The 26,046-nt window shown below is 45.8% G+C and overlaps 1 protein-coding gene across 4 annotated transcripts in view; it reads right to left on the reverse strand.

Moving 5' to 3' along the window:
• Positions 1–26,046, reverse strand: part of CUX1 (cut like homeobox 1) — a 1,145,546-nt gene that overhangs the window by 790,829 nt on the left and 328,671 nt on the right. For all 4 annotated transcript variants that reach the window (XM_069226953.1, XM_069226954.1, XM_069226952.1 and 1 more), the window contains exon 5: positions 17,444–17,581. In XM_069226953.1, coding sequence (XP_069083054.1) covers positions 17,444–17,581 — 138 coding nt within the window. The remainder of the gene's footprint in view (positions 1–17,443; positions 17,582–26,046) is intronic.

Here is a 26,046-nt window from a genome sequence, read left to right on the forward strand (position 1 = left end):
ATGGGTCGAGCCATGGCCTGGTGGCAGTGGCGTCCCCTGGGCCTTGTAAATGTTTCTTTGTGTGGTTTTCGACGTCTTACTCACGGTTTGTGTATCGTCGAATCCTTCGGAGTCTGAGTCTTGGATCGAGAAGGTACCTTCCTCTTCCTGTTCCTCGAACTCCTGTCGGGCTGTCGGTGCGGACGCCATTTGAAGTCTTCTGGCTCGACGGTCTCGGAGTGTTTTTCGGGACCGGAACGCACGACAGGCCTCGCAGGTGTCTTCGCTGTGCTCAGGTGACAGGCACAGGTTGCAGACCAAGTGTTGGTCTGTGTAGGGGTATTTATTGTGGCATTTGGGGCAGAAACGGAACGGGGTCCGTTCCATCGGCGTTCCTCAGCACGCGGTCGGGCCGACCAGGCCCCGACGGAGGATCGAAAAACTACCCCGAAGGGCACCGGAGCTCTTCGATCTTCGATGCGGTGTTGAATCTAAGTACGCCGATCCCGAACGCAACAATACCGACGAAAATCTTCCGAAATTAACTTTTTTCCGTTCCGAAACTCGGAGCGACAGGAACACGTCCGAACCCGATGGCGGAAAAAAAACAATCGAAGATGGAGTCGACGCCCATGCGCAATGGAGACAAAAGGAGGAGTCACTCGGTCCCGTGACTCGAAAGACTTCTTCGAAGAAAAACAACTTGTAACACTCCGGCCCAACACCAGATGGCGAGCTATTGCAGAACATGCGTATCTACAGCGACAGATGCCATCGAACCTTGGGTTACTAGACTCTCCGTGCCCAGTCCAGAGCTACAAAGATTACTTGGGCATGGTCGTTCTTGATCTTCTTGAGAACTCTGGGCAGAAGTGGTGTGGGTGGAAAGACGCAAGGAGGCTCGACTTCCACTCAAGACAAAAAGCATCTCCGAGTGATTGCCACCTTGGAAACTCCAACGCGCAAAACTGCTAATGTGTATTCTCTGCGGAGGTGAACAGATCTAACCAAGGCGCTCCCCACTAGTGAAAGAGACCTTGCGCCACCTGTGGAAGGACATGCCATTCATGATCCAGTAAGCTTGTCTGCTCTGGTTCACAGAGCCCGGTAGATGTTAAACCACCAGGGATATGGCCTGAAGTCCAGCCACGCCCAGGGGTGCAGAGCCTCTTGACAAAGGGTCCACGACCCCACCCCACCTCGCTTGTTGTAGTACCACACGGCGGTGGTGGTGTCCATGAACACCACCCACCATCTTCCCACTGATAGAGGGAAGAAATGCCTTCAATGCTAGTCAGATTGCACGGAGCTCCAACAGGTTGATGTGCCTCTGATCTCTACCTCTCCCAGATGGTCGCCACATGAGTGACGCATCTGTCACCACTGTCAGATCTGGTTGGGGAATGGAGAGAGATCTGCCTGTGAACCAATCACGGTTCGTTAACCACCACTACAGACCTTGCAGAGTTCTCGCTGAGATCTGGACCTTGTCAAACAGATTCCCCTGATGCTGTGCCCACTGGAACTTCAGGTGCCACTGCAGAGCCAACATATGCCATCTGGCATGTGTCACCAGCAGGATGCAGGAGGCCAACCAGCCTCAGAGTTATTCTCACCTAAATACAGGATAGAGACAGAAACATCAGTATCACAGCCTGAATCTCCTGGATTCACCTCTTGGAAGGATAAGCCCAGAACAGCTCTAATGAAAGGGAAGTCTGTTGGTGGGAGCGCAGCTTCAACAGCCAGTCGTTAAGATAGTGGAAGACTGCAAACTATGATCTGCGCAAATGAGCTGCGACAATCGTCACAACTTGGGTGAACACCTGAGGTGTGCTAGCAAGGCAAAAGGGGAACACAAGTGAACTGAAAGTGCTGTTGATCTACGTGGACTAAAAGTAATGTCTGTGAACAGGCAGGACAGGATATGGAAAGAAGCGTCCTGCAAGTTAATGCTACCATCCAGTCTCCTGGGTCCAGGGCAGATAGAACCTGAGCCAGAGTGAGCATTTTGAACTTCTCCTTCTTGAGGAAGAGATCGAGGGACCGAAGGTCTAGGGTAGGGCAGAGGCCATTGTCTTTTTTGGGTACCAGAAAATAGCAGAAATAGCAACCACAACCTACTTTTGGCACAGGAAACTTCTCTATGGCTTCCTTGGCCAAGAGAGCCATAACATCCTCGCAAAGAAGAGACAGCTGATACTCCATCATCCAATGGTAGGATGGTGGGATGGAGGGATACTCTGGAAGGGGAGAGAGTAGACCCTTCGGACCATCTGCAAAACCAACTTGTCTGATGTGATGGATTGCCAGCAGAGCAGGAGATGTGGATCCTGCCTCCAGCTCGCCCTCGGTGGGGAGTCAGACAAGGAAGGCTAAGGGGTACTGCAGAAGAGGGTGACAGACTGGCCAGACTGCTGGCTCCCTGATCCACGAGGTCAGTGGATCCCACACTGTCGGCCACGCAGAGTTTAGGGCCAGAAATGGATAAAGTTGGAGGCCCCTTCCATAGCCACGACAGGCAACGGGGGGGTCAGTTTTGGGAGCGAGGGGCCACTGTGCGGCCCTGGCCGTAGCTTGAGAATACTTGAAGCACTCAAGCACCGAGTCTGCCTCGTCTCTGAAGAGACAGGTTTCATCAAAGGGCATGTCCATCAAGTAGCCTGGACATCGCCTGAAAAGTCAGACATCCTCAGCCAGGCATGACGCCTCAGGGCCACTGTGAACAAAACCTCTCTGCCTAGTGAGTCAGCAGTACCCAGTCCACAACGTATGGTGAACATTGCTTCATCTCTCCCATTGGTAACTGTCTGAGGGCGTACAGCCCGGGCCTCCAACAGGACCTGTGGCAGTACTTGCACAACGGTATCCCACATTGTGAAAGAATATCGGCTCAAAAGGTATGCAGTGTTCACGGACCACAACGCTAGGCTGGAGGAAGAAAAAGTATTCTTCCCAAGTGTATCCAGCCTTCTGGATTCTCTATCCTGGGGTGCGGAACGGAACGCACCATGGGAAGTGGAGGCTTGGATAACCAATCTCTGTTGTGGGGTCCCTGGAGCAGATCAATGACGGTGGGCAATTGTCCTGTTTGTAGGAAAGTTCCCTCTTTTTGGCATGGCTACCCCCACTTTTTGCCTGCTGTCTGTGTGTTTTTGACTGTGTTCACTGGGATCCTGCTAACCAGCTCCATTTTCTTGGACTTTGTGAGTGCGGGGAAGCCATTTTACCCGTGTACTGGACATAGGTCACTACCTATGTCAAGCTACATAATGGTAACTTCGAACCTGGGCATGTTTGGTATCAAACATGTAGGAATCATACCCCAAAACTGTTTACAGTATTGGTTGTATGATTCCATGCACTCTGGGGGCTCCTTAGAGGACCCCTAGCTTTGCTCCTACCAGTTTGCAGGGTTTTCCCGGGCAGGCCCCACTGCTGTCATCCTGCAGACAGGTTTCTACCCTCCTGCTGCTTGACCAGCTCAAGCCCAGGAAAGCAGAACAAAGTATTTCCTTTGGGAGTGGAAGGCAACCCTCTCTACCTTTGGAAATAGGTGTTACCTCCCCAAGCCACTGTCATGCTTTGAAAGGCAAATCTGGTGCCCTCCTTGGATAAACCAGTTTGCACAAGTCCAGGGACCCCCAGTCCCTCCTTTGGCGCAAAACTGGACAATGGAAAGGGGAGTGACCAGTCCTCTGTCCATCACCACCTCAAGGGTAGTGCCCAGAGCTCCTCCAGGTGGCAACTTGTTTCTGCCATCTTGAATCCAAGGTGGGCAGAGGCCCCTGGGTGCATCTGAGTGGCCAGGTCAGGTAGGTCAAGTCACAGCCCCCCTCCTAATGTATGGTCACCCTGCTGGGTGATCAATCCCCCTTCCTGGGCTATTTAGGGTCTCCCTTCAGGGGTGTTCTCAGATTCAACGTGCAAGATTCTAGCAGGATTCCACTGCAACATTTACTTCACCTTCTGGCCACTGGAACTGCAACTAGACCCTCCAAGAACTGACAATCTGCATCCACAGCGACGACTCTGCTTGCATCACTTTTTCCTGGCTCCTTCCAGCAACTGCAACATTTCCCCGGCTGTGCATTTTCTGAGGGAGACAAGTCTTCAGACTGCATTAGAATCAAGAAGGAATCTCCCTTGGAGTGAAGGAGTCACCGCCCTGGATCTGCAGGCACCAACTGCAGCAAGTAGCTGTGTGGATCGCCTCTCCTCCAGAGCTGCGCGGATCCTGCATCACGGGTGGTGATCTGAGTGGTCCCCTTGGTCCTCTCTGCCAGCTGTCCAACTTTGGAGACTAAGTCCTTGCCTATCCAAGCAGGACAGTACCCCGTGCACCGCATCTCTGCAGCTACCATGGCTGGTGGGCATCTCTTCCAGGAGATCTTCGGGCACTGTGTAGCCTCAGCCCCCAGCACTCTTCTCTGCAACGAACAGGCCTCTGCATGCTTCTCCAGCGAAGTGGGACTCGATTCTAGGTGTGCTGCATGGGCCTCACTTCAACTCCTGTGCTTGCTGCCTGTGGGTCGCCTGTGGGGACTGCCTCCTCTTCCTATGACACTCCTCACTGCTGAGGTTCACCCAGGACTCCCCTCCATAGGTTGAGTCCCCCTGGACCCTGCTGGTCCCCGGCAGCTCTGCATTTCTTCTTCCACAACATTTGCCTTTGCCAAGGCACTGACAGACTGCAATCCTTCTTCTGGTGTGGGACGTCGAATGCATCACTTCTGGAACTCTTCAACAGCTCCAGTGCTGCACTGCTGTGAGGGCCCCATTAAACAGGAGCATGGTTTCTGAGGAGGAAGTGCCAGGTTGAAGAACCTCTGTAAGGAAGTTAGTCCTGACTGCCACCGAAGGAAACTCAAGGTCCAGGAACTCAGCTGGTCTTCTCACTACCATAAAATACGAAGCTCCCTCCTCCGTAGCCACAATAGGGAGCGAAAGCATGCCAGTATCTGAAGAAGTATCCAGTCCGCTGGCTTAACCAAGTCTGTACACCAGTCCAGAGGTTCTTGGAGCTGATATTCTAAAGGGTCCAGAGACCCCTCACATTATTCACCGCAACCTAGCCCATAAGAAAGGGGCTCAGGATACCAACATAAGAGGTAAGGCTCCTGTCGGCATCAGAGTCATACGATGCCCATCTGGCTCAGTGTCGCAGTCAGGGATAAGAATGGGGATGGTGCTGCCTGTGGGCGGTGCCAGGAGCATCGGCATCAGTCGGAGTGTTACAACCGGCATTGGTCTGGATCCAGGACTGGATCCATGGGTGCCCCTCGGCACCACAAAGCCGCAGGCACGGAACCCGAAGGGGCCCTTTCCGACTCTGCGGGGCCAAAAGGCGTTCCAGTGGTGTCGGACTACCCAAAAAATGAGGCGCATGGCCTCATTAAACTCTTTATTGGCCAGGGGTCATTCCGATGCCCGGAAACTGGGGGAGGCGCAGAGTCGGAACAGGTACAGGCTCCACAGAGCAAGGCCCAGAGCACCGACACTCCTTCATCTCGCTGGGCCACTTTTTCTTGTGCCTCAACTTAACCAATCACCCCAGGGACTTGGAGTGGGACGAAAACGATGGCGGAATCTGCAACCGATTCCAGGACATTCCTCTCGACCGAGATCTCGTCTTGCGCGGAATTAAATGTCAGGCCATCATCAGCTCAGGGACAGTTCCCTTAAAGCCTTCAGCTGCACAGCCCAACACTCGGGTCACAACTTTTTTTCATGGTTACGCTCCAGGCACCAAAGACAACGAGTTTCAGATCGGTCACAGGCATCGCCCGATGACTGGAACTGCAGGGCTTGGACCTGGTCTTCTTAAATGACATTCTCGATGCACCAAGAGTTGAAAACTCAAAAAAAGTATTCAACAAAAAGATGAAAAAAGCCAGTAAAAAAAATGACTGAGGGGGTAGCTCTCTTCGGATCAGCGCTAGCTGGCGTGGAAAGAAAAAACTGAAGTCAGCATGCTGGGATGGTGCCTATGTAGGAACCGCAACGCCATTTCCGGCGCGGATGACACAGATGACAGATGCAGAGTCAATCGATGCATCCCAAACGGCATGCAGGGGTACTGCGCAGAAACTTCTCTAAATCCAGTCCGAAGTCTGGGGGAAATTCAAAGGTATGGATCCATTTAGTGATGTGAGAGAAAAAAACGGGCATTATATGACCTTAACAAACATGGCACCCACCCCGAAAGTTACAAGGGGCAAGTAAAAAGGGATGGAGGGACAGGGCATGCAACTAAGCAGTAGCTGGTAGAAGGGATGGGGCAAGCAACATGGACAGTGGGGGGGTTGGGGATGAATAGAGAGGGCCCGCAAATACACTCATTCTTATGGAGTGCTAGTTTAAAAATAAATAATTACGTCTGCAAGTGGGCAGCCAGTGGAAGAACACTGGTCGCAGATAAGAAACTATGCTTGGTCCAAGCTCCCTGGAAGGCTGAAGTTTCGAACTGAAGAGCAAGCATAAGCAGAAGGGTACTTCCCGATGAGAAGCTAGAAAACAGGAGTGACCTTGGAACCAAGCAATGATAAGCAAAGAGGAGTAATGGGCGGGCTCTACACTCATTTTAAGCTTTTTTTTTTTTTTATTAACAAGAGATTTTCTAAGCACAAAGCAAGTGATGTGCAGGCAAAACTTAAAAAGGACCCATTTTTAAGAGGTTGAAAAAACTGAAAAGAGCATAAATAAATGCTAGGTTCGCTAGTAAACATGCATTTGTCCACCACTGACTGTTTCAACAGCCTGCCCACTCTAAGGGCATTTTCAGCCAAGGATTTATTTGGAATTTCACTGAAGAAAATAGCCAAATGCATGACCCCAATGATCTTTATAATATAGTCATTTAAAAGGTAAGTTGCTCCTGTTATGTTTTTGATCACGTTTTTGGATACTGAATGGCTCCAATACAATTTCCCAGAAACGTCTCATTTTATTCTTACCAGCCTTGATTGCTTAATGTTAACATGTGTGGCTTCATCCTTGTTATTCTGACAATTTTCAAGTGGAGAAGACGTGTATGATACACTGTTAGTTAATACAGAAAGATCGACGTATGGAAAATTATGATTTGAGTCTTTTCTTATGCTCCCCTTTTGGTCAGCCTACTAGTTTTACAAAATGGCCCCATGGCGAGCTGCTCTCCATATGAATTAATCTGATTTTCTTACTTTCTTAGATGTACCCAGTTTGTAACCGATAGTTAAAATGTCTGCACAAAGTAATGCACGATGCCTAACAACTACTTTGTAACTCGCTTTTTTTCAAAATCTATTGAGATGACTGGGAAATGTGGTGCGGAGTAGTATCTTTTCACTGGTACATTCATGAGAATCTATCCATGTTAAGTAGTCATTGGCAGATGTTCACCACTTAAATGATTTGTTTAGATCTTCCCGCTGCTGCTCTTCCATCCAGTACTGACTACTTGTTCCTCAATCTGAGGTTGCCACAGATATTTCACTTTTTGCTTTTTTCTTTTGTACCACTGGAGTAATCAGGCTTGTGCTTTTCAACTTTTTTTTTTAGAACGATTACGTTGTTTATTTCTTCTGATTTACAATACACTTTGTTCACAGGAGAAAAAGTTACTTACCTTTAGTAACAACATTTCTGGATAATAGTGTATCTTCCCGCAGTTTCATCAACATATGAATATACTTCATGCGCCAAACTGAATCTGGAAACCTTTTCCTCAGCAATAGCTCTTCAGCGTTGCTATGTGACCTCAGCCAAACTTCACCCACCCAGGATGTGATACCTTCAGATAATATACAGTGCCAACTGGTACAGTGGCATCAGTTGCCGGTACTTTTTCAGCAACTCTTGGAGACGTGGTTGGAAATAAACCCAGAGAGCATCAACAGCAGCAACAATACGGTACAGTTACATAATTTATTATCTTATTAATCATGGCACTAACTTACGGTGAGGAGAGGGGACGGTGAGGAATATACTGCAAAGTATCCAGCAGAAATTGTGTTGCAGAACGTAATAAACGTGTTCTGAACGATACTTCTTTCCAAAGACACCTCACAATTGAAGGAGACCCAAACCCTATGGAGGTGGGCCTGAGTAGTGCATATTATCTGAGAAGGTTATACAACACAGCTCTGGCAAAGAATCCACCAACTATTTGAGCTGTGAGATGGTAATGTTTACCAAAAGTATGTAAATATAACGATTTGGCTGCCTGGCAGATGCCAACCACCGTAAGGATGATAGGCAAGTGCTAAGAACCAATTTATCCTGACAGAAAACTGTAAATGATGGTCTGACAAAGGGCATCTGAAGGTTAGTGACACTACAAGGCTGAAGTCATTACCACAAATGAGAATGTTTTCAAATTCAGAAGTTGAACCGGGAAACTCTGTATCAGCTCGAATTGTATTTGCCATAAGGAACATTAGCACAAGATTCAAATCTCACTGCAGAAGAATAAACTGAGTGAGAAGAAACATTTAAAGAATACCTTTTAGAAACTGTGCAACTGTAGGAGAGAAACAGAGAAGACTGTCCAAATAGAAATATAAAGGAGGATAGGGCAGACAAATATGCTTATACAATTGCCAATTCAAGGCACTCCTGGGCAAGAATCAATGCGTAGCAATGAACATCGGAAAGGTGTGATTAAAACAAGGTTAAAACTGAACACACTTGTTCCAGTGAACCACATTAATGGATTTTGTGTCAGGTTTCCTGGCAGTCAAGATTAAGTCTGCAACTTCAGGCAGCAAGCAGAAGGCTTCAGGTTGTCACCCTTCAATCTCATGCAATTGTTGGGGATTAAGATGAAGGACCTGGCCATTTACATACATAATCTTAATATGCCTTTAACCTCCAAGTACTTACCATCTGTTGGGCAACTCTTGACAGAACTATCAATGCATTGCAATAAATTATATTGTCTTGCCTGGTATTTTTTAAACCAAGTTGCATTCTTGACATCCAATGCTTAAACCTGTGATGAATTTCCGGAAATGATCACATGGCAGTAGTTAAATTAGTGACTACTGGTGGTGAATTTTGTTAGGAATTAAAACGAGCACTGACAAAGCTAACAGGCCTGGAATGGTCTGACAGTCGTTTGGCTTTGTCAATGCTTGTTTTGGCATGTTTTTTGCAAACCTCTGCTGTTGGAGAAGCTGTTGGGCCTTCACCAGTCTAACAAAAAAAAACAAAAAAAAGATAAACAAAGCTAAACGCAAAATCATTTCTTGGTTTCAAATAGCACACATTCGCATAGCTGTCTCTGGCACCCAAGGGCTCTATTTTGAGTGTGGATGTACACTTTGTGAAGAGGCAAAATGTGTCAAACACACTGAGGTTAGCAAATGACTCAAGTAGGCTGACCCATTACCCCCATGTCGTATTCTGTGAAGGTGTGAAGGACGAACAAAAACTTGAATGACAATGACCTTACCACCATTCTATGCTTGACCCAAGACAGCATCAAATCTCTTATCACTAACTTGGGTCTATGGTATTGAGAAACTAGTTCCACACATTGAAAGTGTAGACTTGCAGAAATAACAATACTACTGCATTCCTTTAAAGACTCACAAAAGCCAACTGGCAAGACTCACCACACATGTGAAAATCTTCTCCTTATGAGGCTGCACACAAGCCAAATATTCCATTTAAATTCATTAGATTAATATATACTTTTAATTGATGTGTACGTTGTTCTATGGTATTACATCTTTACTGGATATCAGATCTTTATAATCACGCAAATTGCAAAGCACAATTTATATCACTTTTGCTTATCCTGCTTACTAGATTATCACCCACATCCTTCTTTTCAGCCAAATACAACATATGGCCCTCTGAAGTATAACCAAGGTTGATGCTAAATCAAATGCATTTAAATTCAAGCACTTCAAACTATGTAACAAAGCACATTAGATGACGGGACTCTGGATTTTAGGGCAATTGGTTAGGAGACAGATTGATATCTAGCGTGAATTCTGAGATCTTGTTGACTCTGGAAAGTGGATGACTATCCATCCAAATCCCGCTGCTTAGATCCACAAGATCCACACACATTCATACGGACGCATGTGGAGTACAAGACACCACAAAGGTGTAAATCGTTGTACAGTTCTGTGAAATCTGCTAAATTAATTAATCTAATCTCTTCCTATGGTGACTGACACTAACAGGACATCCTTGCAAATGGTACACTGTATGCTCAACCCTCTTCTTGGCAGTTCTGCCTTACTTGTCCCATTGGAGTACGGTGAAGAGTGATATACATATGGCTGAGTCCAAACTGAGGTGGCAGAGTGGGCGAAAAATGATCTACTGGGATGCAGCCCAATCACCTGCCAGTGGCTAAGATGAATTCCAGCATTTCATCCATTGCCTTGTTGGTGTTGTAGTTGACAACTCTCTTCCATTGCAAAGTCTTGTGACAAAATTATACAACTTTACCAACACATCACACTTTAGGGTAAAGCAACTAAAAGATAACTGAAATAATGTGATCTATCACCACTGAGTTCTGTTCTGAAGCCCCAGAATGCAATTCTAGATTTGCTTCTGCCTCATCCAACCCCACAATAATCAACATTCTTTTTACTGTCCTATCCTTGAACTGTATGACACCCTCAAATACATCAATGATAACTGCCGTCAGTTGCACCACACATTAGTATGAGGTACACATGTAAAGTGCTGTAAAGTGCAACTGCAACTTTCAGTCTCTTGGTATGTAGGAACCTGCTCATATACTCTCATTCTGCAATACAAATTTGGTAAATTAATTACCTCAATAGCTTCCACAGTACATCTTTCCTAAATGACTACATACTATGTTTCACAATTACTGCTAATATGAGCAGGATTGGAGGAAAGGTGTAGACAAACAGCATTCACCATTTAATCAAAAGGGTTTTGTTCACTGTGGTCAGCTCTAGTGCCCTGAACACAAAGTTTGGGCAATTTCGGTTGCATATCATGGTAAACAGGTCAAATGATGTAGTATCCTATTCTTTGCAAATAATTTCTATGACTGGGTCGTTCAGAACCTAGTGGTGGTTTTCCTCATAATGTCAGTTGAGGAAATCTGCTTCTTGCCTGGGATATGTATCGCCGTGAGAGCTAATCCTCTGGACAGGGCCCAGTGCTCACATGCTTTGTGTTTGCAACATAACACTTCTGATTTTGTTCCTCCTTGTTTGTTGGTATAGTGCATGGTGGTAGTATTGTTCATTTGAATTATTGTGTCCTTTGAGGACAGAGAAGGAAGAAAAGATTTGCATGTCAAGTGCACATTTTTTGGTTTTTGGAAATTATGGGAAAAGTATTTTCTTGGTCTGTCCATAGTCCCTGAATAGTGAGAGGTTTCATCTGGGCTCCCCGCCCTGATAGACACATTTATGACTATAGGTTTGAGTTGAAGTTTTCTTTTAGAATAGAACCCTTACTAACAAATTTTGACTCCTGCAGCACCATGCTAGTGACTTTAGCGTCAATGTTGTGATATGAAGGATATCTTCTCAATTGTCTCTTTTTTAAAATCCCTGGTATTCGAGGCACTGTCGTTAAGGTCTCATGAACAATGTTGTGTTTGGCATATGTAGAAGCCATAGATCTGAGGAGCTAGAGAACTTGGCAAGCTGGTGAATCACTGGACTATCTCAGCTCCAAGTATTTTTTCTGAATGGAAAATACTGTCTCCTCGATGTATACACTCATTTGTTAAAAAGCCAGTCTTTGCCCCTAGATATGTAAGACACTGGATGGATTTGGTATTGATGTGTCCATGTTGATTTGGAGACCCAGCCTGGAAAGTACCCTGGCTATGGTTTTGAAACCCTGTGCTGCTTTTGAATTAATCTAGAAGCAATAAATATTGCCTTTCTCTTGCGATGGACTGCAACTGCTGCCATGCATTCAGGGATGGTATTTGTGGCTAGCTGCAGGCTTTTCATCACTGCCGATCTAGAATGAGGTTTATGTTGAAGTTGAGCCACTGCCTGTAGGAAGTTGGCTCTGTATATACTATTTCAAAGTAAGAAATAGTGTGGACAGAGTCCAAGGGTTCCCCTTAGAGGTAAGACAGTGGCAAAATAAGATAATTCTAATGCTCTATTTTGTGGTAGTGTGGTCGAGCACTAGGCTTATCAGTGAGTAGTGTTAAGCATTTGTTGTACACACACAGGAAATAAATGAGGAACACACACTCAAAGACTTACTCCAGGCCAATAGGTTTTTATATAAAAAAATATATTTTCTTACTTTATTTTAAGAACCACAGGTTCAAGATTTCAGTAAACACATTAAATGCAAGGTACTTCACTTAGATACTTTAGGAACTTAGAATAAAAGCAATGTCATATACAGTCTTTGTAAAAATGGCAATAAGCTATTTCCAAGTAGCCTTCGGGCATTGTAACATGAAGCCTGAGCCTTTGAGGCTCACTGCTAGGTGTTACACTTCCTGTAGGGGGAAGGTGTGAAGCACCACCACCCAGAGCAGGCTTTGTTTCTGGTCTCAGAGGGCACAAAGGCCCTCACCCCAGGGGGTCAGAAACTTGTCTCTCAGCAGCAGGCTGGCACAGACCAGTCGATCCTGCACTGAAGGATTGGGTAAAATACAGGGTGCATCTCTAGGATGCCCTCTGTGTGCATTTTGTAATAAATCCAACACTGGCATCAGTGTGGGTTTATTATTCTGAGAAGTTTGATACCAAACTTCCCAGTATTCAGTGTAGCCATTATGGAACTGTGGAGTTCGTTTTTGACAAACTCCCAGACCATATACTTAATGTGGCCTCACTGTACTTACAATGTCTAAGAATAGAATTAGACACTGTAGGGGCATATTGCTCATGCAGCTATGCCCCTCACCTGTGGCATAGTGCACACTGCCTTGGGGCTGTAAGGCCTGCTAGAGAAGTGACTTATCAATGCCACAAGCAGTATTTTGTGTGCATGGCACCCTGAGGGGGATGCCATGTCGACTTTGCCTTTTTCTCCCCACCAACACACACAACCTGCAATGACAGTGTGCATGTGTTAGGTGAAGGGGCCCCAAGGGTGGCACAACACATGCTGCAGCCCTTAGAGACCTTCCCTGGTCACAGGGCCCTTGGTACCACTGGTACCTTTTCCAAGGGACTTATCTGTGTGCCAGGGGTGTGCCAATTGTGGAAACAATGGTACATTTTAAGTGGAAGAACACTGGCGTTGGGGCCTGGTTAGAAGGGTCCCAGCACACTTCTCAGTCAAGTCAGCATCAATATCAGGCAAAATGTGGGGGGTAAATGCAACAGGGAACCATTTTCCTACACTGCTGATCCAACCTTTGACCGCAACATGTTGGATCAAAGTCTCTCGATGGTGCGGTTGCAGAGCTACTGAGAATGGTGCTCATTTTGGTCTCTGCCACTGAGCATTTTTTCTTTAGAATTCCCTCTGTGGGAGTTGCTTCCAAAAGGTGACATGCTTAAATAGGGTGGCTGAGAGGTGACTTTCCAGCTTCCTCTTCTTCCTGACGTCTTACCTCATACCCGAGCCTGATGCCTTCCCAGTCTTTGAGCTTTCTTTTAGTCAATTTCTTACAAATGTCAGACAACGTGAGATACAGAGAGGCAGACCACACAGACTTTGTGCACATCTGCAACTGCATTCTTCCTCACACATGATGGGCATTTGGAAAAAGAAGACGGCATTCTGATTAAAAATACTAATGAAAGTCAGGATGTAAACATGTAGAGTGAAAAAGTAAAAAGTTATTTCCTGACAGAAAAATATTAAGATTTTCAGAAGTATGAATCATCAAAGGTGTTTATATAGCCTACTGTAACAAGCTGGAATAAAGAACTGTCTCTGGGAGGCAAATGACAGTAAAATATATTTTGGGAAAAGGAAATCCCCAGGATCTTAAAGGGACAGATCTCGTTCTCCTCTGATCTGAATAGGCTGCATTTTTACCTTTATGTACACAAAGTTTCAAAGTGGTATTAAAAATCAGATGCTGCAACCTCACTCTAAATAGCAAGCACCATTATGGACATTAAGCAGAAAAATGACAATGCTGATAGCCTTCCACTGTTTAGGAATGTAAATGAATGGGACCTTGCTTCCATCTTCAACCGGTGAGGGCGATGTTTAGTGTCAGAGTTTCACCTCGTGGTCCCATATGGCATTCCGGTTCATTTGGGTCCAGCTGGATGGTGCTTATATGCGGCTCCGCTCATTAGTTCCAGAGCAGAATTACATTGATGCAGAGCCACACAATGCCAACCACCAGCACACAGGTGTGCTACTTTTCAGTTTCCAGATTCAGTCCGACACCTGAGGGAATATTCACAAGGTGAGGAATTTGTGGTTAGAAGTATCCATCAGAAAGAGGCCTTCTCTTCTCACTTCTTATTATGAGTATATCCTCCCTGGATGTACTTGGGGTTTTGAGTGGACATCCTATTTTCCTTCTCTATACGAGGAGGCCCTGCTTTTGCAGTTGCCATCTTATAGAATACACCCTTACCCTGCTAGACTATGTTCAGCAGCATAGAAAGACATTTTTTCCTGTACACTGACTTGAGTGTCTTGAGGACACAATGTGTCATCCTTCTTTACCCCCATTTCCACACCAAACGAGTCAGCTACTGTCTTCACCATCAAGTGTATGTTGAGATACCATAGAGGGGGATGGTCTTGACGGGTATGTATCTATTTCCTCCTTGTGGGGAATCTTCCTCGACATCCTCTCACAAGGTATTTCTCTGGTATGGGTAACCTTATTTCTACAGAGCAATTATGTGTAGAAGGGTACTCCTTTGCACCCACATCTGTTCCCTGTTCTAGATCCTTCTGTGTTTGTTCCTGCTTAGAGCTTCTTGTGTTATTTTCGTAACCCCTGGGTAATTTCTGTGATGACACAGTCTCCTCAAAGGGGTACTCTTCCCCTCAGTAAGCTTTCTCTCTCAGCTTTCAATGCCCTTTTCTTTCTCACAACCATGACTATGTTTGAGGGCTTAATGTGACCCAGAGACTTATTTTGGAGGTGCTTGGTCCTCCTCCCCCCTTCGCACTCAATCCTCCTTGGAAGTAAAGAAGATGCCCTTTGGCAGATTCTTACCAATGCTTTCCTCTTACCCAGCTCGATTCGAATTTTCTCTCTAGAACCTCTGACTGCAGGTTTTTCGGGGTCGAGTACTTGCTCTTTTATTATTCTAGAATTGTCCTAGAAGACTTGTGCTTCACCTTCTAAGGGGGCAACCTGGATGTCTCGTCTTCGGACACCTTCGATAGCTTTCGGGCATGTGGGACTATAGATGTGGAGCCTTGACTATGGTGCTCACAATCATACATGAAACCTCCTCGAGGTTTATGTCTCTATGTTCCCCCCCGAGCTTCCTTTTTGGCGATGCCACAGTTTCCTCAAAGGCGTGCTTATTCCCTTTGTAAGCTTTTTCTCCCAGTCTTCATTGTCCTTTTCTTTCTTTCTCTCAACCTCAGTGATGTCTGAGGGCTTAATGTACCCCAGAGGCTTTCTTTGAGAGGGCGTCTGCCCCTCTTCTTCTACCTGCACACTCAATTGTCCTTGGAAGTGGAGAAGAAGCCCTTCTGGAGATCCTTACCGGTGCTTTGCTGGATTGGAAGTCTCTCTCTAGCTACTGCTTTGCAGATTTTTTCAGAGTCAAGTGCTTGCTCTTTTATGATTCTAGAATTTCTCTGGAAGACTTGTGCTTCGCCTTGTTAGGTGGGAACCTGGATGTCTGGTCTTTGGACACCTCTGATAGCTTTTGGGCATGTGGCACTATAAATTTAGAGCCTTGTCTATGATGTTTACCATCACACATGAAAAATGTCAATGTTGATGTCTCTATGTACCCCCTGAGCTAATTTTTTGGCAATCTCCTATGAAATTGATGAGCACACTCTTGATGCACCTCCGTGCTAAACGGTGGAAGTAAAGAATATAAGACTCTGGGCACTCACATGGGCATTGTGAGGAATTAAGATTTACGTCATATAAGGGCTCTACTTATGTTGGGACCCGCAAACTAAGAAAAGTTTCACAGCAAAAACACTTCAGGATCAACCACTACATGGTGGAGCGGTGCAAAGTATGTGAATCTAAAAGACATTTTATGCCGCAAAAGTACAGAGACCATGGGCGACCCACGAGAAATAGAAAATAACTGTGGGAATTAGTGCTTCTGTATCAATTGCAGAAGGTTTCTGCAGATTTCACCTGATTTTAGCAGACAGCAAACGTCTGGGTGAAAACAAAAAGAATTGTGGATCTTGCAATTCCTTATAATTTGACTGGCAATCCAATTACTGCCCAAAGCGGGAATTACAGGCCTTTTGTAATTAGGCCCCTTGTCTTCTACTGCATTGTTTGAGCACATCCAGACCCAGGTAAAGGGAGCACACACCCCTACAGCTTAAGATCAGGCCAAAAGAACTGGCAGCCTAGGTCTTACCACCCTACCGTCAGAATACACTGGGCCTACCTTTGAGCACTCCGATGAAGGGCTATTCCCTGGTGTATAATGCACCCTCACATTCCCACAAGCAATAAATAGGTAAATGAGGGGTTGCAACCACCAGCTCATCTTTCTTGCCTCTCTCTTTACAATTCTGGTCCTTGAGGTACATGTAGTTACTGCTAGGAGGGATTATGAAGGTAATTCAGTAAACACTTGTGTTCTGGGTCCGTTTAACAGACCAACACCTGGAGTTGCAATACATATATATCTGGGACAGAGAGAGTTCCATATAGACAAACTGGAACACTCACAAACCAAATTTACTAGATTTGGACAAAAGTATGCAAGTGATTAGCATGGTACGAACACAATCATGGTAACTCCAGCCATGTTACCAACCCAAAACAAGCGAATGAGATACCACATTGAAGACCAATGAACTATGCCAAACATACACTACAGAAAATAGGCTCCAAAAAGCCAGTGTGAACATAAGCATCCAAGTAACCTAAGGAATAAAAGTGTGGAAGATCCTACAAGAAGGCCATGTTAGATGTGTCATAGGAACTCAGTGATAATGACATGCATCACATCTCAACAACATGCATGCCTCCTGCTAACACGCTTGTATAAACTACCTGTAAGTCGCAAGACCAGCCCCTATCAATACTTCCCGCTAATAATTAGGTAGCCTGTTGAGAATGGAGAACTGCTCAAGATAATCACAAAAAAAACTAATTGGGGAAGATGGATGTTGGTTAAACAGTCCTAGCTAGACGTCAGATGGAACTGGCTAAGTTCAGGAAGGAGCGCACTTCCTGTGATTTAATCAGATGAACTCAAAAGTCTACACATATCTGCAAATAACGTCTATGTCTGCCATGCAAAGTTCAAATCAATTAAATTCCTTTTCATATTACTGCTAAATAAAATCAGTAATTATTTGAATTTGTGTAAAAAGCTTGAAACTGCAAGGAAAATAATCCATCTTGACTGACCTTGATTTTTTACTTCAGCAAATTCCTTGTTGTATTCTTCTAAAGTTTCTCTAAGTTTCTGATTCTCGGTTTCAATATCGTGCATGCGCTGAACCTTCAGCTGAAGCTGTTGTCCCAGATCTAAGGCAGGAGCCGGATCTAATGAAGCAAAACAATATTAATCATTTTTAAAGCTTGCAGTAAGAATTGATCTTCTCTATAAAAGACACTTTGGGGAAGGGGCCACAATTACAAGGGACACAGTAGTAAATAGGAAAATTGTCAAAGCAGTATACAAAACAAAATTAAGATTGTTCAGTTAAGTTTGCCTCCCTCCTAAATCAAACAAGGTTTGACAAGGATGTCTTCTTTTAAATCCACCACCCTTCCTAGTATCCTTCCAGTCCTCTATTCTGGCTAGGGTGGAAAAAGTATTGAATAGCTATAGACCTCAATGTGGAACCCAGCATAGGAAGATCGAGTCCTGCTCTTATTTAAGAAAACCAGGGTGAATCCCACACACTTCTCCTTTTTTTTGTTCACTGTCTGTCTACTTCTACATGTCTCCCCTGGTTCCTCTTCTGGGTTCTCTTCCTTAGTAAGGCAACATCAGTCAGAAGACTAGAGGTTTGACCATATTAAAGGCAAAGTTCAACCAGAAATCTGTTGGGCCATTAACAACTGCCATCAAACTCTCTGTGGTGTACAGAGCTTCAACAGTGTGTCCTCTAGCACTGCACAAAGCTACCTGACACCTCAGGTGTCACAAGGAGTTGAGGGGAAGCCAGCAAAAGGGGTGGTACATTATGCCCTAGTCCCTATGCTTTTCAGGGCCCCATGGTCATTCAAGAAATTGTATTTAAATATCTGTAATTGCAAGAAAACCTGCTGTCTTCATTACTAATGAGGCAGCTTACTAGCCATACCTCTCAACGGCACCAGATGTCATCCCTAAGGTACACTTGTTAAAAAGTTCAAACAGGTGCTCACGGTTCCTGATAACAGACGTTGCAAGAGAATCCGGCATTTGTTAGACATTAAGGGCCTGATTCTAACTTTGGAGGACGGTGTTAAACCGTCCCAAAAGTGGCGGATATACCACCTACCGTATTACGAGTTCCATAGGATATAATGGACTCGTAATACGGTAGGTGGTATATCCGCCACTTTTGGGACGGTTTAACACCGTCCTCCAAAGTTAGAATCAGGCCCTAAATGTTTACCACAGACCTTGCCAAAACTTTTGACAATACTCTGTAATGCGATGTAGGATATGTACTTTCCGCATCATGGCTCAGAGTAGTGTACTTTTATGGCTTAGGATGGTCAACTAGTCGCAAGACAATGGACTAGCACATATCTGGCACAGTCTCAGGTTTAGCATCCTGGATTCCGGTCTGATTCCTCCCACAGCGACCATGATGTAGGAGTGGCTACTCCGGTTATAGTTGGCCTGGCTAGATAAAGTTGATCAGCGACTCAACAACGTGGAATCTCGCTATGCAGCTTTACATGCCTCGGGAGGGATATTGAATTTCTACGAGATAAAGTCACTGACCTTGAAGACAGAACACAGCACTAAAAATGTTGTACTTACGGTGTCCCTAAGGGTGCAAAGAAAGGGGGCAAGGTGGCCTTCTCAAAAATCATGCTCCTGAAACTTCTTAGTTTCCAAATTCCTGAACCTCTGGAGTTTTAAAGAGCCCATCGCAGTCAGTCTCACACAGCTACCCAGCAACCTACTTTTAGTCCGATCGCTGCCGGTGTCTCACCCCATCAATATGTCAGAACTAAACTCCAGGCAGGGAGTGGCTCCAATGACCCACTACTCAATGAAGGATGTTGCCTCTCCTTCACTATGGATTACTCCTCGGTGACCAACATCAAACGTAAGAAATTCCTGGAATCAGTCCCTAGCTCCGACATTAGGATCTCAAATGTGACCTCCTGAACACCACTCAAATGCTAGTGAGAAATGACGGCAAGACCATCACATCACTGATTTGGCATTGGTTATAACAATTTAACGCCAAATGTTTTTAAAACGATATAAAACCAGTACTTTAAATGGGCCGGTACTGTCCGGTACAGAGTACCGGCCCTTTTCAAGAAACAAGTCATACTTTTAATTTGAGAATACCGGTACTTCTCAGAAATAAGAATATTTTTCCATTTCAAGCAATGTATAAAACTCAGTTAACAGCACGAGGCACAACTCCATGAGTAGCATGAAGATCAAAGGTCAAAACTGTAGCAGAGACCAATTCACGTTAAGGTAGTTATTCTGCATGTATCACGTTGGTAGCGCCTTATTACCCTGAAGGGGGAAAGGAACATTCTATGAAGACCCTTAGGGAGCATGATTGAGAGTGCCGTTTAGCCTAAATGGGAACAGTTACGCGCAAAACACAGGGTGTTGACGAGTGTTTAAGAATAGATGCAGCTGCACGTGCGTTTATTTATCATCTTTGCAGCATATAACTCAATAGGATAGATGAGAAGCCCCGAGCAGTGAAAAGTTGAGAAACCACCCGACTAAGACTATGACAGGCCATCCAGTTGTAATTTAACATGTTTAGATGGGAGTGACATCTATGTTTAGATGGGAGTGGCATCATGGAAACCCGCAGGAGGCTAAACCATTTGATAAAACTATTACCAATGAATTTGGAAATAATCATTAAAGTGCTGCAAAATGCCATAAAGTGTGCTAGCAAGTATATGAAACAATATATATATGCATTACACACCACATCTCTGGGATTTGTAACTGACCAAAAGCCACTTAATGACAGTTCAGTCCACAAACATAAGAATAGCCTAGCAAAAACAAAACAAAATAAACATAAAAAAAGACACGGAGCATGGCTATTCTATATCATGGGCATTCTTAAGTTGCATTTTGCCAACATGAATTCACACCATCCTGGCGTCAGTGGGCCATTCCCATGGCACCATTTATGCGAAGAACGGAAATTAAGACATTAAAATGAACACCTTCTGCACAAAGCTACACAAATTATACTGGTCATTGTCTGTCCACGAACATACTCGCAGAATGGTCCTGCATGAGCAAACGATCAACCGATCCGCTGACGATCGCTGAAGGAGCAACCCGTGGGACCAGCATGGATGATCAGCACAAGCGAGCGTTTAGTAGGACCTGCCTTCCCCCATTGGACTCCTTTGGCCCCCGGTACTTTTGGACCTCCTTTGGCCTTCTTCGCCTTTGGGGGCAGCGGCGGCCCATATCTGATGCTGCGCGGTGCATGGCAGTCCTATGGCCTGATCTGCGTGCGCATCCATCCTTTGACTGGTTGGGACGCTTGACTTGCTGCTGCTCACATGACGGCCAGGTGGGGTGGGCATCTGGCGGGTGATTGGCGGGGACAGTACCATGGTTTCGACCAGCTGGAGAAATAAAGAATGAAGACTTGGGGGCCCAATCCCACTGCAACAACGTTCGTATCCTGGGTGTCGTAGAGCCCACGGATACCGGACTAATGAATGTCTTGTCAAGCGCCTCCTCGCTTACATTTTCAGCTGCAAACACTTCACGCCCACCGCCGTGGTGGAGCGCGCACATCCCGCCTTAGGCCCACAGCCCTCTCCTGGTGCCCTGTTATGACCTACTATCGCCCTACTCCCGAAATTTTAGGATCGGGACACTGCTCTTAGCCTGGTGCGCAAAAATGGGGCAGATACAATATCAGGGCTCCAAACTCTCCTTCTACCCCGACTTCACCATGCATTACAGGATGCTCCTCACAAATATGCTGATGCCAAGATCACGCAGAAAAAACTGGGACTCTTGTGTGGTAGCTATCCCCCGTCCGCTTGCCTGGTGGAAACTGATGGCTAAGCCGCTTCTTCAACATCTCTGCAGATATCCCGGCCTTCTGTAAACGAAATGAGAAGGGTAAGTACCCTTGCCCCTGCTACAGGTCAGATCACTCTCCCCAGACCTACACACCTGAGCCAGCACCGACCCCTTTCCACCAGACTGACTGGTGCCATGAAACACATTAGACTGCACGCTCCCGGCTACTCCACCTGAAAACAGTGTACTGCTATCTCCATATCAGCCACCCGATTGGCCCACACTCCTACTAAAACTAGCAGCCCCTCCTCAGTCCCTGTTTCACTCTTGATTTACAGATGGGGCCCAGTTGCAGCCGCATCGTTCACTCTCTAGGTGTATACCTCACTAATGGCTGTTGGGGTATTGGTTCAGGGATTGGCTGAGCACCCAAGTGCCTAGTGTAGGGTATTTTTACGTTTGTTCACTTGCCTTACAGGAAGGTCCTATTCTCTATGACGTGTAGTGCTACATTATCCTGCAAGACTTCACATTAAGGTACCACTCCTGGAACATCAGAGGCATCTATAACCTGTGAAAGGGCAAGCAGGTACTTCAGTACGTCACTTGTCATGGCACGAAAACCTTCTTCTTACAGGAGACCAATCTTCCCAGGACATTCCCATATCTTTCTCTCTTCATGCCCCCCCCACTCCATTACTTCTCGAACTACAACACTTACTTGCATCTTAATGCACAGATCGATCCAGTTCCACTCTACTGCCCATATCACTGATGACAATGGTAGATAAGCTGCAGTTGCAGGAACCTTGGAGGCCACAGCATACTAGTCCTCAAACAAACCTCCAAACACAGACTCTCTGGAATGTTTCCAAGACTTACTGTCCATACTGGGTCTGAGTACTGGGCGTCTAGAGTGGACTACTTTGAACTGAACAAAGGTTCAGTCCCCACACAGGTTACCCTTTGGGAAGCTTTTAAGGCCTATATAAGAGGCCAGTGGAGATTTTTACCTTCGGACTTAGTCGTTTTTTCGAGGTGAAAATCCTTTGACCGGGGCAAACCTGGATCTTGAGCTGACCTCCTTGGAGCCCTCCTTGGATACGATGGCTGGGAGGTCCCGGTCAACTTCCTACGTTCGGATTTAGTCTCTTTTTTAGAGATTTTCTTCACCAGGACGAACCTGCAAGTCAGGCCAGGTCACGGTTGAGGCAAGCCGGCTAGAGTTGCAGCGGCGGGTCGATCCCTCTTTGGAGTTCTCCAAACTTCTGGATCTTCTTCCAGATGTTCCTTTAAGGTTCTTTTGGGGCCCACAGCTCACCCCAAGGTTCCAGGAGCTCTGAGATGATCCTTGGGGGGTGTGGACTACAACTCCTAGAATGCACCTGGCGCAAACTCCTTTTTGGCCACTGGACAGTGGTCAGCTGGTTGGTTTCTTCAGAAGTTGGTGAAGGGGACTCTGGTTAGCAATTTTTCACCTGTAGCAAACAGGGAGTCCCTCCTTGATCCAGTTGAAGCCAGGCAAAGTCCTTCTTGTGGTGAAGCCTAAGTGTGCAGCTGGTGCAGTCCTTCAGAGTGAAGGGTCCAGGTGCAGGCCAGGGGTCCAGCAGGGCAGTCCTTCTCCTGTAGTTCTTCCTTGTTGGAATCTGATTGGGATCTGAGGTGTGGGTGCAGGTCTGCCAGTTTCATCCCTGCTCCTGGTAGTTCTGTGGATCAACTCGAATGGTTGTTTCATGAGCTGAGCAAGGACTATGTTGAGATTCCAAGAAGGAGGTGGTCTGAAAGGTGGGAAGACTCTGAATAGACCCTTTAGAAATTGTTTTATGATTCTACAGGATCACAAAGAGAATGAATTATATTGATGTCTAAACTACGATATTGCTGCTAAATGAACCCTCACAGAGGAATGAGCCAGGCTAGAACATGCCAGGTTTAACAGGTATGGCAACATTTGTTCCAGTGAGCACAATATGGGATGTATCTGTTGTTGTTGGCACCACAGACCGAATCTCTTCCACTTACATGAGTAAGTTTTGGTAGTACTGACTGCTCTGGCCCTGGAGAGTATATCCCTGCACTCCGGAGGGATATCTAGATATGCAAACTTATTGTGCTCAGGAGCCATGCTGTTAAGTGCAGGGATTCTGAATCAGGTGTAGGATATGCCCTTTGTTCAGGGTGAGGAGATGCGGAAATACCTTCAATGGGTTGTGAGGTTTCACTGGGAACAGGAGAAGCTTGGTGAACCAATGCTGTCAAAGCCATATGGGGGGCCATTAAGATCAGTGTGCAGGGTTCTATCTTCATCTTGGTAAAACTGTTGAAATTAGAGGACTGGGTGGAAGGGCGTAGGCAAAGATTCCATACTGTGCCATCGAAAACACATTCCCCTATGATCCCTTATGGGGATTGCCAGCTTGCCTAGTATCGACATTTGGTGTTTGACGGGCTGGTGAAGAGGTAGTGCGTCCCCAACTGAGATGTGGTCGATCATTCACTGATCTAGGTTCCCATTCATGGCAGACTGAATTCAGTCTGCTTAGAGAACCCACTGTTTTGTTCTGCTTCCCTGGGACATGCTCTGCTCGCAGAAGTACCCCCTGCATTATGGCCCATTCCCAAATGTCCTGTGCTCGGGAGAGGAGCAGGAATCTTGTGCCCCCCTTGCTTGTTCAGGTGATCGTATTGTCTGCCCTTATTAAGACCTGAGTTGGCAATTCTGGGAAGGAATGCCTGCAAAATTAGATGGACTGCCTTTAGCTCCAGGTGATTTAAATGTGGTCACCGCTGATCCGTAGGTCTTGTAGAAATGCTCCCCAACCTTCCAACAAGGCATCCGTGATGACACATGGAGATGGCTGAGGTTGGAAAGGTAGGCCGAAAGACAGGTCGTCCTCCTGAGTCCACCGATCCAGAACTTTAATCATGGGCGGAGTAATCCTGACTTGATCGTCAAAGTTGCCTTTGGCTTGGATCTTGGATGGAGCAGTTCTTTGAGGGGCATTTTTAGTCTGCAGAATGGGACTAGCGGGATGCATGAGGACATCATCCCCAATAACAACTTGTATAGGTGTACTGAAATGTATTTCTACTTTGCCAGGGCAATCATCTTTTGCTCTTTTTCCGTGGTGGGCATGCCATGTTGGATTTGGTGTTCAGGTTTGTCCCTAAGAACGTTATCGCAAGCGATGGGTGGACTTTCTCAAATTTATGGCCAGGCCCAAGCTGTTGAGCAGGGCAATGCACTTCCTTGTTGACGTGCACGCCGTTGAGAGGGGCTTTGCTTTTACAAGCCAGTCATTCAAGAATGGGAGTACTTGGGGTCTTTGCGGTCTCAAAAATGCAGCCACCGGTGCTAGGCACTTTGTAAATATCCTGGGGGCTGACTTTAGACCAAAGGGGAGAATTCTAAATTGGTAGTGGCTGCCGGCTACTGTTAATCCTAGGAACTATCTCTGGGAGGGGCGGATTGGGATGTGAAAATATGCATCCTTCAAATCTAGGGTGGACAGACAGTCTCCATGATTCAAATGGAGGAGAATGTCCTGCAGAGTTATCATGTGGAATGATTGTTTTTTTCAGATAGGTGTTAAAATTTCTGAGGTCGAGGATAGGTCTCCAGTCTTTCCATATTTTGAGAATGAGGAAGAATCTGGAGTAAAATCCTTTTCCCCAGCTGAGATGGTGGAACTTTCTCTACTGCCCCCTTGAGAATCATTTTGCTGACCTCCAGTTTAAGTTAGTGGAGATACTTGGGAATAGATTTGTGAGGCGGACTGTGAGGTGGCATTTGAACAAACTATAGTGTGTCCCCGAAATGAACCAGTTGCAAGCCCCATTGGTCTGATGTTATGAATTAGCAATGCTGGAGAAATGACGAGATCTTGCCCCCTAGTTTGAAGTGTGAAGGGATGGGGGTAGCTGGAGCCTTGGATCAATCATTGTCTGCGAGCTGAGTCTTTTCCTTGGCAAGCCGGTCCTGCTGTAGACTGCTTGGTGCTGAAATTGTTGGATGGTAGAGTACAAGGGGTATCTGTACTGTTGACAGCCTCCCCCATATGAAAGTATACTATGTCCTCTTGTACCACAAAAGGAAGGCTTTCTGAATTATAGCGTTCCCAGTGGACAGCAGCTCCTTCTACCTGATGAAATGAAGTGGTGCAAATATCCATTGCGCAGTCAATTTCCAACAATGTGCACTCTCCTTCCTGTAAAATTTTTCTTGCTTCCAACTTAGTGCCCTCCAGTAGCTGGTCAATATTTGGGGCGATGTCAGCCCCTAGTTACCTGTTGTATCTTCCTAAGACAGCCATAGAACTAGCAGCTCTTATAATGAGACTTGACATTGAGGAGAATCACATGCCAGTGTTATCTAAAAGGCTCCCTTCCTTGTCAGCAGGTGCTGTAATCTGATGTGGAAGGGCTTTTGGTTCTCCTTTGGGATGCTTGTGGTATCACTGAATCTGGATGAGGGTGACCCATTAAGCAGGCCGGGGAATCCTCCAGCACTTTATACTTTTTGTCCAGATGTGGGAATACTGCTGTGACTGTTGCTGGATTCTGCATGACTTTCAATCCTTCTTCCCATATATGATTGACTATAGGCACAAAGCGCACAGACTTCTGGAACAGCTCCTTGAAGCCATACAAAAAACAATCCATTTGTTTGGATGCCATCGGAAGTGCAAATCTTTTGGCAGACCTTGCAAGTAAATTGTGAAATCCCCGATGTCCCATGCAGTCGAGTCCACTTTCATGGGTGAAGGCTATAATGGGAGTTGGGAGAACATAATCATCCCATTAT

The sequence above is a fragment of the Pleurodeles waltl genome, chromosome 3_2, assembly GCF_031143425.1.
Source record: "Pleurodeles waltl isolate 20211129_DDA chromosome 3_2, aPleWal1.hap1.20221129, whole genome shotgun sequence".
Lineage (NCBI taxonomy): Eukaryota > Metazoa > Chordata > Amphibia > Caudata > Salamandridae > Pleurodeles > Pleurodeles waltl.